We start from the raw sequence: 18,449 nt of genomic DNA, 5'->3' as shown, positions 1-18,449 counted from the left end.
GAATGAAAACAATTCCCCTGTGACTAGTTTCAACATAAGGTAGAGATCTGGCTGTGAAGATCACCACAAGGTCAGAATAAGGCAAGCAGCCTTGCTCCATGATGCCTAGAACACTGAGCACATGAACACAGACCTCCTGAAACCCCCACTGCAGGCTTCTTAGACCTTCAGCCTAGTCTGGTACTGCAAGGACGGAGGCCTGATGAGTCCAGAGCCAACAGAAAGCTGAGGTCCAGGCTCTCATCTGAGTATAACCATCCATGACAGATGTTTCCCCAGCAATCAGGGAAGCATTGAGCTGCTGCTTCAGATTTGCCATGGTCTTGGCATAGAGAACATGAGCTGCAGTAACCTTGCTGACAGACGCATTCTCTGGATGAAGAGTGTTCAGGAACCAGTAGCTAAGGAAGCTAATGTCATAATGTCTGGTGACTGGGGTAAGCACCCAGGGATCTAGGACACCAGATAACCTCAAAGCAACTTAAAATTGCCCTCTGGGTCCTTCTGCCTGCTCCTGGTCCCAGCCTCTATCTCAGTGCCCAGGCTCCAGCATTCTTTAGATGTTCTCTGCTTTCTGCTCCAACCTTCTTTGGATCACCTTATAATTTTGTGAGCCCCCATCTTCCAGAGCCTTCAAGAGATCCCTTGTAAACCTTTTTAGTCTTTGCTGTTTACAAGAACCATGTAGTCTCAACTGGCCATCATAGTAAGGCAGAGGTGGCTGGGATGAGGGCTGGTTGGCCCATTGTCCTTCCTCCAGGCTGAAACTGGAGCATAACATACCAGTGTCACTATTGGGAACAGATGTTACTAACATGGGTACAATCAATAAGAGTCACTTGAGCAGAACCAGGACTGAGAAACTGAAAAATGATGTCACCCAACAGGGTGACAAGGCAGGATCACAGGCAACCCTGAAGACATAGACTAGACTTTCTGTGTCCATCTTACTGAGCACACACACACACACACACACACAGAATCCCAGTATCCAACTAGGATCCATATGGCAAATGGAAAAAGATGGACAAAGGGGATAGAAAAAAGTGGGGGAACCTGCTTGCTCTTTTGTACCCCAATCCCCAAACACTAAGAATTATCTTTCTGTGGTAAGATTCAAGAATTAAAGTTCCAGTCACACACTTCAGGTTAGACCAGAAATCCTAAAGAGACACCACTCCATTATATATAAAGTAGACAGGACCACCCAGGCTTCTTAAAAATAGACACATAACTCAAGACTGATGTCAGGGTCTCCCTCAATTCTCCCACCCCACATCTATTTCTACTCTCTTCCAATCACCCAGCCACAAACATCAGTGTTGACTGGGAGGGTGAGACCCCACAGACTCAATACAACCACGGACCTCAGACCCACCAAGCAAAAGAAATCTCTTATGTGAGTTCCATCCACCATTAACACCCTGACATGTGGGCCAGACACACCAGTGCATACACACATGCCAGCACACACATACACATATAATAAAACATTTCCCCAGCTGAGCAAGACCCTCAGGTAAGTGTTCAGTAGGTGGTGCTGGGCCAAGAACAAAGCACAGGCAAAGTCACACGGGAGTGAAGCACGGGGCAACTCGCTTCCTAGTACGTTTATTGGAGCTTGGTTAAGAGTGAATGCAATCGGGAGTCCCCGGCCACAGCCCCATCAGCCCAACTGGACCAGAGCTCAGGGGTCCTGGTACCTTTCTTCCCATCATAGACAACATTATTAAAAAAAATAAACTTTACAATAATACATTTTCGCTCATCTGTAGGGTATTATTTCCATAGTTTTGTTTCTTTTTTAAAAAATGAAAGAAAAATCACAGGATATATGGATATGGATATACACATATGTTGAGAAAAGAGATCCAGTATGTACAGACAGTGCATGAATGTCTCAGAAATGAGGAGAGAGAAAGCAGAAACAAGGAGAAGAGAGAAGGGGCAAGCTTGGGAGCCCATCAGAGTGTTCTGTACACACGTCCAGCTAGGGTATCCCCATCCCCGCTCAACAGCCCTTCTCCCCAAGAGAGACCCGCCAAATGGACCCACAAAAAAATTCAAAAACAAACAAACAAAAAAAGCCAACAGAGGATCATCTCTTTTTGACTTAAAGATTCCTGGCATGAAGGAGGAAGGAGCATCTTGGAGCTGGTACCCAACCAAGGCTTGCTTGTTCCCCAAAGAAGCTTCCTCCCATAACAGCTCCCAACCCCACCATGCTACAGGCACCTTGGCCTGGAGCAGCCCTGGGGGTTCCTACCCCAGACTCAGATCCACTAGGCCCCATAAGGGCTAGGGATGGCAGCAAACCGTTTCCATCTTTGAAGCCAAGAGGAAGAGGTGACAAGGTCCTTGTGGCTAGCCCTGCTTCCTTGCTGACCGAGACTCTCTGCAAACCCTTGGGCAGATCCCCAGAGTGGGCAGCCGCAATTGTCCTTTCCCCAGTCCACACCAGGCACAGCAAAGTTCCTTCCACAGCAGGGTCTCATCTGGTCCAGAGAGAAAACACCAGTGAAGAGAAAAAAGTCTCTCAAGAGCCTTGAGCCCTCGGTGCTGGATGTCCCTTGTAGGGGACCTCTGGGCAGGCTTCTGACTACCCGCCTGCTTGTCTGTTTGGTTTAGAAAAACTTCTCCAGAGAAGAAATTTGGGAGGAGAAAGGTTCAGAGGCAATGTAGGGGGAAAAAAGTGTTTTTGCAAGGGGAGTGTGTGTGCGTGTGTGTGTGTGTGTGTGTGAGAGAGAGAGAGAGAGAGACAGAGACAGAGACAGAGACAGAGACAGAGAGAGAGACAGAGACAGAGAGAGAGACAGAGACAGAGAGAGAGAAAGAGAGAGAATATGTCTTTCAGTGTGTGTTGTGTGTGTGTGTGTGTTTCCATTTTGTCAGGCGGGAGTTCGTATCTGGGTTGCTTGAAGAACTTTCGTGCTGGGTTCCAAAGGCCTACAAGGCCAAGGTCAGCATCAGGAGTGGGAGGGCAGTCAAGGCAGTCGACAGTCTGGCTCTGCAGGAGCCTGAGTAAAGTTTGATCACCTTTTTACTCCCTGGGCTGATATTTGTCGTGAGCTGATCCATGGCAAGCAGAGGAGGAGACACATACAAAGAAAACAGAAACCTGTCAGTAGGGCTGTGGACAAACAAAGAAAAAGACACACCAGAAAACTGCTCTGAGCCTGCCTCTCTAGCCACACAGAGACCCTCCCTTGCTTCTCCTTGGCACTCAGAGGACAGAGCTGTATCTATGGGGAACTGGGCAAGACAGGAGCAATTGTTGGATTCTATCTCTTCTAAGCCTTAAAGCAATGGGCAGCCATCTCAGTAAATGGACTGGTACATACACACACACACACACACACACACACACACACACACATTGGGGATAGGGGTGTGTGCCCAAGGGAAAAATAAGAAAATAGGCTTGGTGGCTTGTAATCTCAGCATTCAGGAAATGGGGATAGGAAAATCATAAGTTCAAGGCTAGCCTTGGGAACAAAGTGAGTTCAATGCACCAGTAAAGGACCATAAGATAAAACTGCATTTCAAAATCTGCAAATGAACAAAAAAGATTCCAGAGAGATAATCAGGCCCTTCAAGGTCCAGTCCATAAGGGCCTGACTGTTGACAGAGGAGGAGAAGGTCACCTTCACCCTGCTCCTGATTGCTAGGATGCTCTTCCTCCACAATTCCCCTACCCTGCACATCTGACAGCTTCTCCCTCACCCTCCTGCAGAATCTTGTACCACCATTCTCTCACCTAAGTTATCCTGGCCTATGAGTCACTCCTATACCCTGGGCAAGGGGCTCCTTCAAGTGTCTGGGTCTTTCTCTACTTCTACGCCCTATAACCATCACAGAACTAGGGTTAAGCAAGTTCTCAACCCATTTGTCTTGGAGGAAACTGGGGTTGGGGGACAGTTTAGAGTAGCTACTTGTTACCCACAAGGAGACACCCACACCACCTCAGAAGAGTGAGTTCTCATTTGGGCCTGAGTGGGGTCAGAAGTTCAGCTGACCCAAGGGCTCTAAGTTCAAAGTTCCTCTAAATAACAGTTCCTCTGGGCCAGCTTCAAGTACCCATCCACCACCACCACCACCACCATCGCCCCCACCCTTGTGCCCCTACTCACCTCTGTGAAACACATGCTTAACTCTTTGGAGTTGTTGGACTTCAGCCCTTGCTCCTAAGGAAAGAAAGCAGGACAAATTAGCAGGCTGTTTGGGTCCAGGTTTTATCCAGTGTTGTCATTTACTGCTGGCACCCTTAAGCACAGGGTTCATACCAGATGGCAATGACTGGGTCCCATGCAGCACAAAGCACCCCACTCACTCTGAAACACTCCATATTTTTATCCTGGCTCCTATGGGTTCCTGGAGAAAACTTCAATCTCCTGTTTGTAGGATGCTGTGGTCATCCATCCACATCTCTGACACTACTCACTGCTGCCCAAAGACAGAAAGCATGCCTTTGCCTTGCACAAAGCAGTGTTCGGCTCCTAACAGCGACTCAGCAAATGTTTTATTAAGTGCATGCAAGTGCATATGAATAAATGCCACAGAGAAAAACTGGCTGCCGGAGGCCAGCTCGTCACTTGCCATGGCTGCTGAAGAGCTGTGGTGGAAAAGATTATGAGCCCTCAGCTGAGTTCAGGAGGGAAAAGAGCTATGATTGATTAGTGATGCCTGTCACTAATGTTAGGGATCTGGCAACTGTGCTTCGTCATTTCCACCCCAAACAGATGTGTACACCTGGGCAATATGCAGATGAGGGGAGGGACGAGAAGAAAAGCAGGTTTGGTAATGCTCCAAAATTCTCTACCTTGACCTAACGACTTGGCAGCAGGACTAAAGTAGATGCCCAATCAACAGTTCTCTGTTACCAACACTGAGAGAGAGAGACCCAAGAGAACAAACTGAGGACATGGAGCATCCTTTTGGCTTCAAAAATCTTGGTTCTCACAGTGTGGGGACACTCTGGACACTAGAAGGTCCTAGGAAGCCCAGGAAATTATGCAGAAGTCACTGTTGTTGGCCAGAATTATCAATAATCCCTTGGACACCATAGGCAACTGATCACTCTGGGCATCTGGTCAATCGAGTGCAGCCCCAGCTGTCACTTAAACCCAAGCCAAGAAAGTGTGGTGATAAACCAGACTGGAGAACCAAGGGTAACTAGACCCAGGAAAAGCCTGCTTAAGATCACAGTAGCAGGCTCCCCAGGTGAGATCGGGTTTAGTCAAGCCACCAACTGCTGTTCTCTTTAGAGGTCTCTGAGCTCTAGGCCCTTGAATCCCCAAAGATGAGCTTCTCCTCTTCAAGGCCAATGCCATGTTAGCCAAGCTCTGGGCAGCCACTGCAGGGAGAACATGTCATCTCATCTCCAAGGCCATGTACAGTCTTCACAGTCACCCAACTGGCACCTTCCCCTACTCTAATCCTTACCATATCACATCTGCCCTTTTGGTGTACCACCAGGAATTCACTTGCACCCCGCATCACTTTCTACTTTAATTACCAGGTGTGACAAGCCTAGCCTACCTTCAAGGGTTCCCTGGCAGTCCTGTGTCCTCTCCCTCCTTTCAATGTTTACTAAATATGGAACCCATATAAATCCGAGTCAGCCAGCCTCAAGGGATTCGAAGTCCTTGTCTTATTCCAACTAAAGAAAGGCATCCCATATTTGTTTCATTAATGTATTTTAGAATTACACATAACATTGTTTTAAAATGGTCTATTACTTTAAGAAAAATGAAATCTGAGAGAACAACTCAACTAAACAATTACTGAAGGTGGCACGGTCACAACACTGTGACTAGACAGATGCTCCAGTAGCCCACACAGGCTCTTAGACTTGAACACTGGTGGCCATACAGGATTCTACACCAAGACCAAGCCACAAAGAAAAGGCAAGAATGTTCCCAAGCCTCAAGCCAGAACCCTGTTCTCCAGCTTTCCAGAGATGAAGAGATAGGATTTAAACATGCATGCTTTCTAGGGCCCCTGACCTAAGCCTATATCCTTCCCCAGAGTAACCAAGGCCTAACAAATTACCCCAAACAAAGAGAAAAATCATTCAAAACTTAGGACAGTAGACGCCAGCGTTGTGAGAGGCCACACCCATGAAGTGAGGATTACCTGAAAGATCTGCCCACACTGCCCAATGTGCTATAAGACTTAGCTCTAGACCCCTCTACCTGCCTAGTCCCATTCATTGTCTACACTTCAGGACCTAAGTCCTTGGTCCAGGGTAGTCTGAAACAGAAGAGTGCACAGGGACCCAAGAAGACAGAACCTTGAGCTCAAGACTTGATTGCTCATAGCCCAAAACACATTTACTGAGTCCAGTTTTGCCAGCTATAAAATGACCTAGACATGTGTACACATCTCACTAATCTATGGTGGTGTGCATGTGACATAAGTGAGGCACGCGTGGGTGCCCCGCAGATCACAAGAGTGCCTGTTTGTAGCACAAAGCATGAAGCGGAACAAAGGAGTTTTGTACCCAGAAGCAGAACCCAAGAGCCAAGTGCCCAAGTGACAGGGAAGGAGCCTTAAGGACAGCAGGTGCAACCAAATAAGCCTGCAGTCTGGAGTCACTTAGCAATGGGTAGCTCAGAGCAGCATCTTGCTCTCTCCAAGAACGCCTCTACCCTCTCCACACAATGACAATGCTGGAGGCAGAAGGCTAGAAAACCTCTACCTTCCTGATTCCAGAAAACAGTAGAGAGCAAGTGGCTGCAGTGGCCTCCAACAGCTAACCCAAGGCTCAATTACCCATTTCTAGTCACACAAAACAGCAGTGGGGAGGGTCCCAGCCTGGCTTTTCTAAAAGTGGCACATGGGTGGGGAGGAGCAGAGAGATAGAAGCTCTATTACCTAACACCAGAACACAGAGGCTCAGATTCACTGTCTCCCTCCCTAACTGGATGTGGCTGCTCCCTTCTCTTCTTAAGGATCTCAGCCCCACGGCTGACGAGATGCTTCAGCAGGTAAGGGTGCTTGCCACAAAGTCTAATAACCTCAGTTTGATCCCCCGAACCCCACAGTAGAAAGAGAGAACTGACTCTTACAAGTTGTTCTCTGATGTCTACATTTGTGACATGGCATGGATGCATACAGGTAAAATAAATAAAGACAATTAAAAGAGAATATCATCTCTGCCTCAAAGGGCTTATAGAGAATCAGAAAAATAAGCTTATACACAAGGGTCTTTGGGGAGCCTTAACTCCAGGAGGGGGCCCCATCTCCCAGCCCCAATCCTGCAATCCTGCTCTTCTCTCTCTCTCTCTCTCTCTCTCTCTCTCTCTCTCTCTCTCTCTCACACACACACACACACACACACACACACACACACAAGCACACCATTGCACTTGTCCACTGAGGCTGCTCTGAGTCCTGCTCCTGCCCTGCTCAGAACCTCTCATAGGGCAGGATCAGGGCCTGTGGATGTTGATATACCAGAGGATACAGGCCCAGGCTGCTAGGACAGGCAGATATAGCACTTTCAATAACTACCCTTATTACATGAAAGTGAGGCAGAGGGGCTTTGTGGGAAAAGCTAACTCCTGAAGACCACCAGAAGCATGGGGGGTCAGGGAGGGGCACAAAGCAGGTGCCAGTGTCAGAGGGAAGGAGTCACACACGTGCAAGTTTCATCCTTCTAGAACTTTCTCCCAGGGAGGTCCTTTTTGCCCAGGAAGTCCCCAGGATACCTCCCAAAGCCAAGTCTTGAAGTCCCATGAGTCCCTGCTGGGCAAACAGAGTCAGCCAGCTCTCTCCTGTACCCCTACTCCTGTTTTAGGCCCCACCTCCCACCTCAAACCCTTGTCTTCTCTCTCACTTACACACTCTCTCTTTTCAAGCCTGTGAATAAGAGTGTATCACGAGAATCTTCCAGCAGGCCTCCCTGACTCTCTGCATCCCTCCCTTGCCAAATGATCTCCACCCAGTGTCAGATTAACTCCTGTGATCTTGGCTCTGAGCAGATCCCACATACCCCCATGGCCCAAGTTTGTCAAGATCTCACTGTTCAACACTTTCTGCCTATTCTATGTGCACAGGACCCACCCCTTCCAACACAGAACTTCCTGTCCTGACAAACCATAATTCTTTGAGCTCAAAGCCATGGGTCTGTAAATGTTTTCAGTAAAGGGTCAGTGGCAACCATTTTAGGCTTTGCAGCCAGAATAACTGTCACAACTTCCTACAATGCTGCCTATGGCACAGAGACAATATGCAAACACCCTAAGTCAGCAGCTCAGCTATTCCCTCTGCCTGCCACACCCTTGTTTACTGAAAACTATGAACTCAATGCCCATCTTATTTCTTCAGCCCTGGCAGGGGGTTTCCCTTGCTGGCTCGTCCCCAGCTTTCACAGCCACACAAGGCAAGCCCTCCAACCCTAAACCCAAGTAGATCAATCTTTTGAATGGGACTCCTGTCTATCCCACTGTTTTGAGGAACAGGGAACTGGATGATTAAAGTTCTCAGTCTCAGGACTCACTATAGAGTTAGAGTTTCTATTGAACAAATGGAGACATGTGCTAATGGGTTCCCCAGTCCCATGCTCCAGTACCAATGGGGCTGGGGAAGATAGCCATACATGTAAGAGTATAGGATGAGTAAAGACAGAAATGTGATACTTGCAAGGCCCACTTCAGGCATCAGGTGAGGGTCTTACAACAATCCTTTAGTCCTCTTTTCAGTTGTCCAAGATAGGGCACCCTCCCTGCCTCAGCCTTCAGAAACAAAGACATTGGTTATCTAAGACTGACCTGCCTCCCAGCCAGAGACCAGTGGAGTAGGGGAGGAAAGACAAGGACATTCACACAAGGTTCAAATATGGACAGATCTCGAGGCTTGAGGCCACCTCAGAAGATAAAAGAAGCTCTCAAAGTTCCAGAGCCAGAGAGCCATATAAAGGGGGCCAGAGTTGGGTTGTTTCTAAGAATGAACCTGAGGCTACATCAAAGACATAGGACAAAGGACCAACTCAGGACTCCCTATGCTGTGTAACATTCCTGCATCCCCTCCAGCAGGCCTTCAATTAGAATAAGAAACCTCAACCCCACATCCACTTTTTGTGCAGAGCAGACTTGAAAGGGAAGAAGCAGAAGGCAACTAGAGGCCCAGAGGTCCTATCCCTGCTCAACCACCAAGTGGCCATGAGGTCGCCAACAGGTTATTGCCCACCCTAGGACACCCCCCCCCCCGTTTGGGGAAGAAATGTTAAAGGATCCATGAAGGCTTAACCCCTAAACACACCTTGGGTTCTTATCAGGCTGCTATCTCTAGGGGCCCCTTGAATTTCCCCCAAGGAAGGAAAGATAGATAAAGGGAGATAGGAAATATAATCTTGCCTCGTCCAAGCTGTATTTTGGAATATATAGGATCCCAACCCTAACCTGAGCTTCCTGCTCTGCCCCCATTCAGGGACTCTTTCTATAGTCATATATTACTGAACTCCCAAGTTCATCAAGACCACCATAGAGTCATAGATCAAAGATATTGTACATTAGCAGAGTGATGGACATAAGATGGGTGTAGAATGGGAAGAATTAAAGTCCCCAGGCCAGCCCTTAGCTGAGGCAGGACAAAGCAGCCTGGCATGGGTGGAAGGGGGTTCCCTAAAATATATAGTAATCAGTGATTCAGAGGTGCTCCCCCTTGCATTTCTGAGCAGAAATTTAGGGAGAGATCATGTGCAGGTGTCTCCTAAGTACCTGATTTTCTTCTTTGTCTTCTAGAATGACTGTCCCTAGTATTCTGTTCAGTGACTTAAGTCAATGAGTGCCAGGATGACAAGCCCTGGGGCTATGCCTGAAAGAATGCCTGCTAATGAGCCTCCCACCCCTACCCCAGCCCCAGAGCTTCCTAATCCTTGTCTTTGGGCAGCAAGCCTCAGTATACAATGCATTTTCACATCATCTCCCAAACAGCTTGTCCATCATCTCCTCTGGAATGAAATCAGGATTAAGACAAGCCCCCCCCCCCCAGACTAGAGCCTGGTGAAAGCCTAGGTTTTAGGTGGAAAAAAAATAAGTAAGGATGCTTTAGCAACCTAATACACCCCCCCCAAAAAGACAATGAATGGGGGTCTATAAGATGGAAGAGCCAATACAGGTGCAAGCCTAGCAACCTGAGTTAGAGCACCAAAAATCCACACAGTGGTGGAAGAAGAGCATTTACTCCACAAAGTTGTCCTCTGACCTTTACATAAGTGCTATGGCATGTACACCTGTGTATATTCATCATACACAAACAGGGTTACAGATAACAATAATTGATTGATTGATCAATATGTAAAGAATTAATTTTTTTCTAAAAAGAAATAATGAGATATGGAGTTTTTAGCCCTTGGGTGAGGGCTCATGCCGCAGCACTGAACTTCTCCTACTTAGGGTCACTCTCTTTAGCAGATAAGCTATTACCGTGAAGGATGCCACTGCTTGGCCATCAAAGCCATAAAGACTGTATGTCTTAGTTGAGTTCCTATGGCTATGATGAAACAGCATAACCAAAAAGCAAGTTGGGGAGCAAAGAGTTGATTTGGCTTAAACGTCCACATTGTAGTCCATCAAGCTAAGAGAGGAACAGGAACTCAAGCAGGCCAGGAATGTGGAGGCAGGAACTGATGCAGAAGCCATGAAAGAGTACTGCTTATTGGCTTGCTCCTCGTGACTTGCTCAGCCTGCTTTTATAAAGAACCCAGAACCACCAGCCCAGGGGTGGTACCACTCACAATGGGCTAAGCCATCCTCCATTAATCACTAATTAAGAAAATGCTCCTGATCTTATGCAGCCTGATCTTATGGAAGCATTTTCTCAAAAGAGGTTTCTTCTTCTTAGATGACTATAGTTTGGGTCAAGTTGACATAAATCTAGCCAGTACACTATACAACCCAAACCGTATTAACCTCACTCACCAATGTTTCCCTATAAGCTCATATAAGACCTAGTATGCAATGGGTCTATAAGCTACATTGCATGGATGGATGGATGGATGGATGGATGGATGGATGGATGGACAGATGAACACTATAAGTCTTAGAGTCAGATGAAGGTTTGAAAATTCAGATCGCCAACAGTCAGCACAGGTACACTCACCTAAGACCTCTGGATCATTTTCCTGAATATTGAATAGGAATGTTGTCACCTCATTGTGAATTCAATGAGATGAGAATTATCAGTGTACTAGTTGATAGTTACCAGATGGGAGCTTTATGGTAACTACTACATTTCTCTTGTGCCCCAGTATATCTGATACAATACTGTTAGGTAACAGGTGTTTTCATAGTATCGAAGAATATGCCTAAATTAACAAAGAGGTGAGAAAAGTTCATTGCTAACTCCCTACCCCTTGGGCTTCTAAACTCAAGGAACCTTCAATGTTCCTCCGGTGGCCCCAGTTGAATGGTTTCCTATAACATGTCTGACACCATGATGTTTTCTGGATCTTAAGCCATCCCAAGCTCCAGCTCTCAAGCTTCAGAGGCACACCCTCACCTGGATAGATGTGCAGGTGGTGATGACACTGGTCCCCAGGCTGGTGCTATCACTGAGGTCATCTGGCAGTGAAGGAGTTTTCTCTACCCGAGGGGCCTGGGTAGCTGAAAATGTGGGACCTTTGGGAGACATGTTCACATCTGTGCCATTGCCAAAGGCTTGAATGGCATTCCCTGGAGAGAGGACAGAGAGAAACAGCAAAATCAGAACCCACTTCCATCATGCCTGGTTGAACCTATTCCTAACCACTGCCCTCCCAACAGGGCCCAGAAACTGAAGACGAAATGGTAGGATAATAGAATTTGACTTTGCTAAGGCTCCCTTCAGACTTAAAATGATCTCCCAGTTGATGAGAAAAATAGAAGAGGAGAGCTAGACAAGGCTCTCTGCTCTGCAGTCTCCTCAGTCTATGTTCTTCTAGGGACCCCTGGGACCCTGTCACAGTAGAACATCCGCTGTTCCTTGCCATTTCAGCTGACCCGACTATCCTCAAGAGATACAGCCCCTGAGAAGCCTTGAGCCCTCCCTTTTCCAGGACATGGGTGTCTGAACTCTGACACCACAGAGAAAGAACTATATCCTACAACTTCCATCTGTGCTGGGGTCACACGTGACTCCGCAGTTTACCTCCATCTAGCTACATGTCCTTTAATGACAAGCACTGGGATCTATCTCTGAATTCCTGAGTAGACAGGGAAGGGAAAAAAAGACAGATGAACAGAAGGAAGAAAGGAGAGAAGTGAAGGGGGAAGGGGAGATGTACAGATGGAATTATCAGCAAGGGATATCAGACTGTAAAGACCAAAGGCAGGCTGCATTTGACTGGGACCTCTTCTCTGTGCAGCCTTTTGATCAGTAGTTAAATGACTTTTTTTAAAGTCCTCAGTTCCAATAGGTAAGAGCTAGTACATGGAGAGGGTGCCTGTGGTCCTCAGGAGAAGACCCAGTCTCCAAGAGAAACTGGATGCTGCTGTCAGAACAGCAAACTAAAGTCCTTCTGCATTGACCTTCCATGGGCTTAGGGACTCTGATGGTAGACTTGTCATGGGCAGCCCACTGACAGTTCTAGTATGAAATCTCTAAGAGCTCAAACCTTCAGGTCTGTGGAGCCCTATATGATGCAGAAGCCACATATGTATCACTGGCCATCCTAACAAAATAAGAGGAAAACAACCAGGGCAGACCACTCTACGTTTCCTCCCAGGTAGCAGAAATGTATGCTGGGTAGGGAACAGAAGGGACATAGAGGCATGGGAAAGTTTTCTCAGACTTACGGAGGCATGGGTTTTCTGTGAAGTCCTTGAGGAACTTCTCACACTCTTCTTCCATGTTCCCACTGCCACGACAATTGCACCAGGGAGACACCACGATGCCCGTGGGGTTGGAGTCCACATAGTTCGGTGTCATATCAAACCCTGGGAAAGATGATGCATAGGCACAATAGGACAAAGTTGTTCACCTGCCCCCCCCCGAAAGCTTGTGTTTGTGACACCCTAACTTACAATCCTAACTGAACACAATTACCTCTGGTGACTATGAGGTCACCAGGAACAGAAAGGACAAAGACCCAGAGAACCACCAGACTCTGTGTCATCAGAAGGTCAGAAAAGACCCCATTAGCTCCCACCCTGTCTTCAATCTTCCTTGCTTTCTACCTTGAAAACATGCAGAGTGATTCTTCTAGAGTCAAGGAGTTAAAGGCTCCTATCCTGGGTTGGATCTCAGTGCTAGCATTTGCCAACTAAATGAACCTGGTCAAGGAACTCAATTTTCTCTTAAGCATCAGAAACATCAACCACTCTTTAGTGGAAGCTCCACACTTACTCATTAGCAATACCTAGAAGGCTGTAGCTTAATTTCCAAAGCCTTGTAACAAAGGCACAGGGTCCCTCCTGATAAGGAGGTAGCCTCCCTTCCCCCTAGATGCTCTGTCTGAATCTGCCACAGGCAAGGTTATGCTGTCAGTCTCCCAACAGCCTTGGGCTGGGCTGCAGCAACCCCCACCCCAGTGAGACGGGGGGGGGGGGGGTGATGGTGGTGAGGGAAGAAACTACTTAAAGTACAGAAAATGTAAGCAGGGCTTACCAATCATGCCAGCATAGGAGCCCAGACATGCCTGGTAGTTGTCCGCAGGGCAGCTGGTGATTGTCCGGTAGGAGGCTCGACAGTTGGCGTGGAAGTCTGCCAGGCGGGACCTGGTGTTGGGAAAAGACCAAGGAGGAAACAGTTTAGTCTGGCAGCCTGCTCCAGCCTCCTCCACACTGCCTGGGGCTCCACACTGCAGATCCTAGAACCTGAGGAAGCCAGGAAAGGGGGGAGTAGGAAGTGAAGGTAGACCTATGGAGCTGGGCATAGTGCAATTTAAAAGCCCGAGCCGTGCACCTGTCATACCTGCACTTAGAGGTCTAAAGCGGGAGGGTTTGAGGCCAAACTGGGCCACATAGTGAGTTCCAGGCCAGCCTGGAACATAGTGTGAGACCTGTCTCAAAAAAGAGCAAAACTAAAGAACCATTCTCTAAATGGTCCTTGTTAGCAGAAAAACAGAGGGGGCAGGGCTGTGCTGGCAGACAGTATCCAGACCTGGGACAGGGAACAAGTTTCTACTTCCTGACAGCTAAAACCTTGAAGAATGTTGTCCATATCCTCTTCCAACCCAAAGTGGACCTAATGATCCCTACCCTAGCCTGTAGCTCGAAGAATCCAGAACTCAGAGAGGGAAGGCAGGGTCTCCTTAGGGTGAGGCATCTCCTCTTTGTCACTTGGACTCTTCTGCATCGTCACAGAGCAGGCCAATAGGTAGCCCCTCTCCCTACCTCCCCAGCTCACCAGACATAGCCCACCTTTTAAATGTTTCTCATGACCTAGCATGCTATCACCCATTGTCATCAGTACCTGTGACATGGCTTTGTAACCACCTGTGCACAGCTCAGTCACACTCAGCCAGGAGCAGGCCCAGGCCTGTTCTCATTACCCAGCCTCAGAGTTGAATGTGGCACAAAGCCACACTCTTGGCTAGCTCCCTTCCTTCTCCCTCTTCTCCTAGTACTCTGGCCACAGAAGTTTCCATCAGCCTGGATTAAGGAAGCTTCCCCCTTATCCTGTCTAAGGCAACCATCACCCCCTAGAGGGGAGTGTCCTGCCCATGTGGCCTCATTCATCAGCCCCTCTCAGTCTCTGACAGCACAAAGCAAGCATGGTCCCACTGACACTTCAACCTCAGACTTATGACTTCTACAACTATAAGAGAGTCTATTTCTGCCATAAGCTACCTGGTCTCTGATACTCTGCTACATCCTTGGGAGATACTATGGGGTTTTCAAATACTCCATTTTGGCCAAATCTCCCCCCAGAAGAAAGCAACAGGAGAACATAAAGGCAGAATGGAGGTCCTGTAGAATCCTATATCGTGAGCAATCACTGTTTACCATCTTCTCTATGAAGCTGTTTAAATATCTTCTCTACAGGTTATTTTAACACACCCTCTAACTGAAATGCAAGCGTCCATTCAATTCCATGTGGGCATGTATGGACACTATCTCCTACTTCCTGCATCCCCAAAGCCACCGAAACTTTCAACACAGAGGTTATTTTTCCATGATCATGTTGGATTTGTCCTATTTCTCAATGCAACCACACAGAAAGTCTAGACCAGGCAACTCAACAGCACAGAGACTTGCTGACATTGCTTTGTTTGATCTTCCCAATAAGAACATCCACTGCTAATATTATTCTTTATTTATTTCTTTATCTACACCCTCTAAGACCCTGTTAATAGTCATGGATGGTAGCTATCCCTCATCTTTGCTCCAACTTGGAGCATATCCCCTGGCCTGTGACTGACAGAGTCACGATGGGAATGGTAAGCACATCAATATGGTATCAGAAGGGAACCCCCATGACATGTTCAAGGCACATGCTCTCCACCCCTCTGATTACGGCACAGGGCTTTGGTGAAATGTTACTATCCTCTCAGCTCCTTACAAATAACATCATCTGCCCAGAACTGAGCTGAGGGTTCCGGCTAGACCTGTAGCTGTTGGAAGCCTCTTGAACTGCTCCCATTGACACCAGCATCCAGAACAGCCTTGTCCTCTCTCAAAAGTTTGGCTCCAAGATCACACAACACTAGGAACACTGCCTATCTTGTGTCTGGCTTCAAAGTGCCAGGAGCCTCTCAAAATCACCAACTCAAAGGCTGGAGAAGACATGGAAATATACATGGGAGGAAATGAAAAATGTCATTTGAGAGATATCTAGGACATTTCACTAGCAAAGGAGAGATCAGCCTGGCTCTGTAGGAGAAGTGGGGGTGACAGTGCAAGCCAGAGAACAGAAGGTGAAAGAGTACAGACCCCTCCAAGGGTTGTAGCCAGAGGGGTTCCTGAGCTGCAAGAAGGATACTGGTCCAGCTGCTGGGAGAGCCATCTGTCACATGATGGTGCACAAGCTCTTGTTCTATTGTGTGACCTGAGGCTCACTGGCTATGTCTCTGGTACTCAGTGTCCCCACTTAAGTAGAAAGCTACGCTTGCCCAGAGCTTCAATAAAGCGGTGAGAGATACTGGACAAAGCAGCTCCCAATGTAGATAGGAATCATCATCTTTACCGCTTTCTCCCCTCAGCACTCTGCCTGGCAATCGCAAACAGGAAATGACTATTCATGACCCACAGAGAACAGAAACACCCCACTTTATCCTGTGTGGGCACTGTGTGCATGTCATGAGAAGGGAGGGCTCCAAAGGCCGCTTGGTGGATCCCAGGAAGACCCTGCCCTCCTGAATCCACTGATCCTTCCCATGCCACGATGAACGCAGGGAAAAAAGCAGGGGCTCTGGAAACTTAGGAACTGTGCGCAGAGCCCCCGCAGCCAGGCCCCCAGGGTAATGTAAAACGAAAACACCATCTGTGGCTCCAGCCTACTGCCCTCAAAGAAGTCTGGTGGTTAGTGTCAGGAACCCCAGACGTGATACTGTTCAAAAGTAAAGGATGTGGATTTGGAATGCTGGTTGGTGAGGGGACGGGAAGAGAGGGAAGCAGCTAGGCCTTCTGCTGTCATCTTAGCCACTCTCAGCATCAAGGCAGCTTGGCAAGCAAAGGGGACAAATGGGGCCATTTAGAAGGTTGCCAAGTCCAAGTCTCCAGGAGGCCTTTGATTGCTCAAGTTTCTCTCTGCCTCTCAATCTGTGATAAACCCACAGCAGCGAGCTTCCTCTGCCAGAACAAGAGACCAAGTAGAGTCAATTTCCTTCAGGCCCTTTACATACTCCAACTCCAGCACAAGGAGAATCAACCACACTCCAGCCCAAACCATTATATGTGGGGTGCCAATTGGTGATCGCCACCTCCTCTAGGCAAAATGCCACTCATCCCCCAGGCCCTGGGATATCACTGGTCTCTTGGATTCTATTTCTGCTACCAAGAGCTGATCTTTCCCAGATCAGTCCCCCACTTCACAGATTTAAGGTCCCCCCACTCCTGCCCTCCAGAAAAAAGATGGTGTAAAGAAATCACTGAGAGGAAAAAAACAGGCAGATAAGCAGAGAGAAAAGAGCAGAGAGCCATCAAGAGAGTGGAAATGCACACAAACTAAATTCCTCTCAGCTGAGCTCAGGGGAGCAGGTAGATTGCCCCAAAATCACGAGCCCTCTCTGGGCCTGGTTCATCAACAGCTGTGGCCTATTCAATCACAGGGAAGCAGCAGGAGAGAGACACTTGACCCTAATTTGATGAAAAGGTGGCCATAGTAGATGCAGCATGTTCATCTCATTTGAATTTCAGATTTTATTACTATTACTATTATTATTATTATTATTTTACATCTCAGACATACTTATACTAGAAAAAAGTTTTTTGAATCTGGAATTCAAATTTTACTTGGCATCCTATCTCTTTTTTTTCTATTTGATTTTTTTATTGGGTATTTTCTTTATTTACATTTCAAATGTTATTCCTTTTTCCAGTTCTGCCCCCTCCCCTCTGAAACCTCCTATCCTATCCTCCCTCCCCCTGCTTCTATGAGGGTGTTCCTCCACCCACCTACCCGTTCTTACCTCCCTGCCCTCAATTGCCCTACCCTGGGCCATCCTATCTCTTTAATCTGCTACCACAGGTGCCCTGGTCAAAGGAGAAAGAACAGAGCTGGTAAACATAACACACTTCTAAAAGTGTAGTAAACAGACTACCAGCATTGTCATTGGCCAGAAATTGCTAGGCATGCAAATTCTCTAGGCTCCACCCCAAACATACACTGCCTAAAATTGCTGCATCATCAGAGCTGGGAATCTCACTACCAAGCCTCCAGATGCTGGAATGGCAGGCTCTGAGCCTCAAGTGTGGCAATCTTCACAAGCTGCCGAGTTGGGCTTGTGGGTGCCTTTCAGATCCTGCCTTCTGGGCTTCAGCTTAAAATACTCCTGCTTTATGCCCCAGACATGGAAGAAAAAAAGCCCTAGGAGAATTGTGGTAGCATGCTTCTATACACATGTATATATGTGTGCATGCACACACACACACACACACACACACACACACACACACACACACTCCTGCATCCAAAGAAACACATAGTACACAGTTATAGGAACATGCCCTTATGACTGCTTTGTATGTGGTGTTATCCAAAAGAAAAGGACACAGGTTCCTGTCTTTTATTAGTGACATTCTGACTTGGCCCAGGCTACCACACCTTTACAAGTCTTCTTAGGAGAGCTACATTTGGATCTGAAGGGTCCCCACAGGCCTGTGTGCGGAATGCATGTTCTCCAGCTACTGGTGCTATCTAAAGTGACTGTGGAGCCTTAGGATAAAACACATGAAACTCAAGAAGAAGGAAGACCAAAGTATAGATACTTTGATCCTTCTTAGAAGGGGGAACAAAATATCCATGGAAGGAGTTACAGAGACAAAGTGTGGAGTAGAGACTGAAGGAATGGCCATCCAGAAACT

The 18,449-nt window shown here is 47.5% G+C and overlaps 1 protein-coding gene across 1 annotated transcript in view; it reads right to left on the bottom strand.

The window, feature by feature from the left end:
• Positions 1-1,593: 1,593 nt before the first annotated feature.
• Gfra2 (GDNF family receptor alpha 2) overlaps positions 1,594-18,449 on the bottom strand; it is a 93,966-nt gene continuing 77,110 nt past the window's right edge. Inside the window, exons 5-9 of the mRNA XM_021181643.3 lie at positions 13,591-13,700; positions 12,780-12,920; positions 11,506-11,678; positions 4,131-4,184; positions 1,594-3,069 (exon numbers count right to left, since the gene is read on the bottom strand). Coding sequence (XP_021037302.1) covers positions 2,947-3,069; positions 4,131-4,184; positions 11,506-11,678; positions 12,780-12,920; positions 13,591-13,700 — 601 coding nt within the window. The 3' untranslated portion in view covers positions 1,594-2,946. The remainder of the gene's footprint in view (positions 3,070-4,130; positions 4,185-11,505; positions 11,679-12,779; positions 12,921-13,590; positions 13,701-18,449) is intronic.

The sequence above is a fragment of the Mus caroli genome, unplaced genomic scaffold (genome assembly GCF_978045245.1).
Source record: "Mus caroli unplaced genomic scaffold, Mus_caroli_1 scaffold_12, whole genome shotgun sequence".
In the NCBI taxonomy this organism is placed as follows: domain Eukaryota; kingdom Metazoa; phylum Chordata; class Mammalia; order Rodentia; family Muridae; genus Mus; species Mus caroli.
This window is presented reverse-complemented; position numbering and strand designations above follow the sequence as displayed.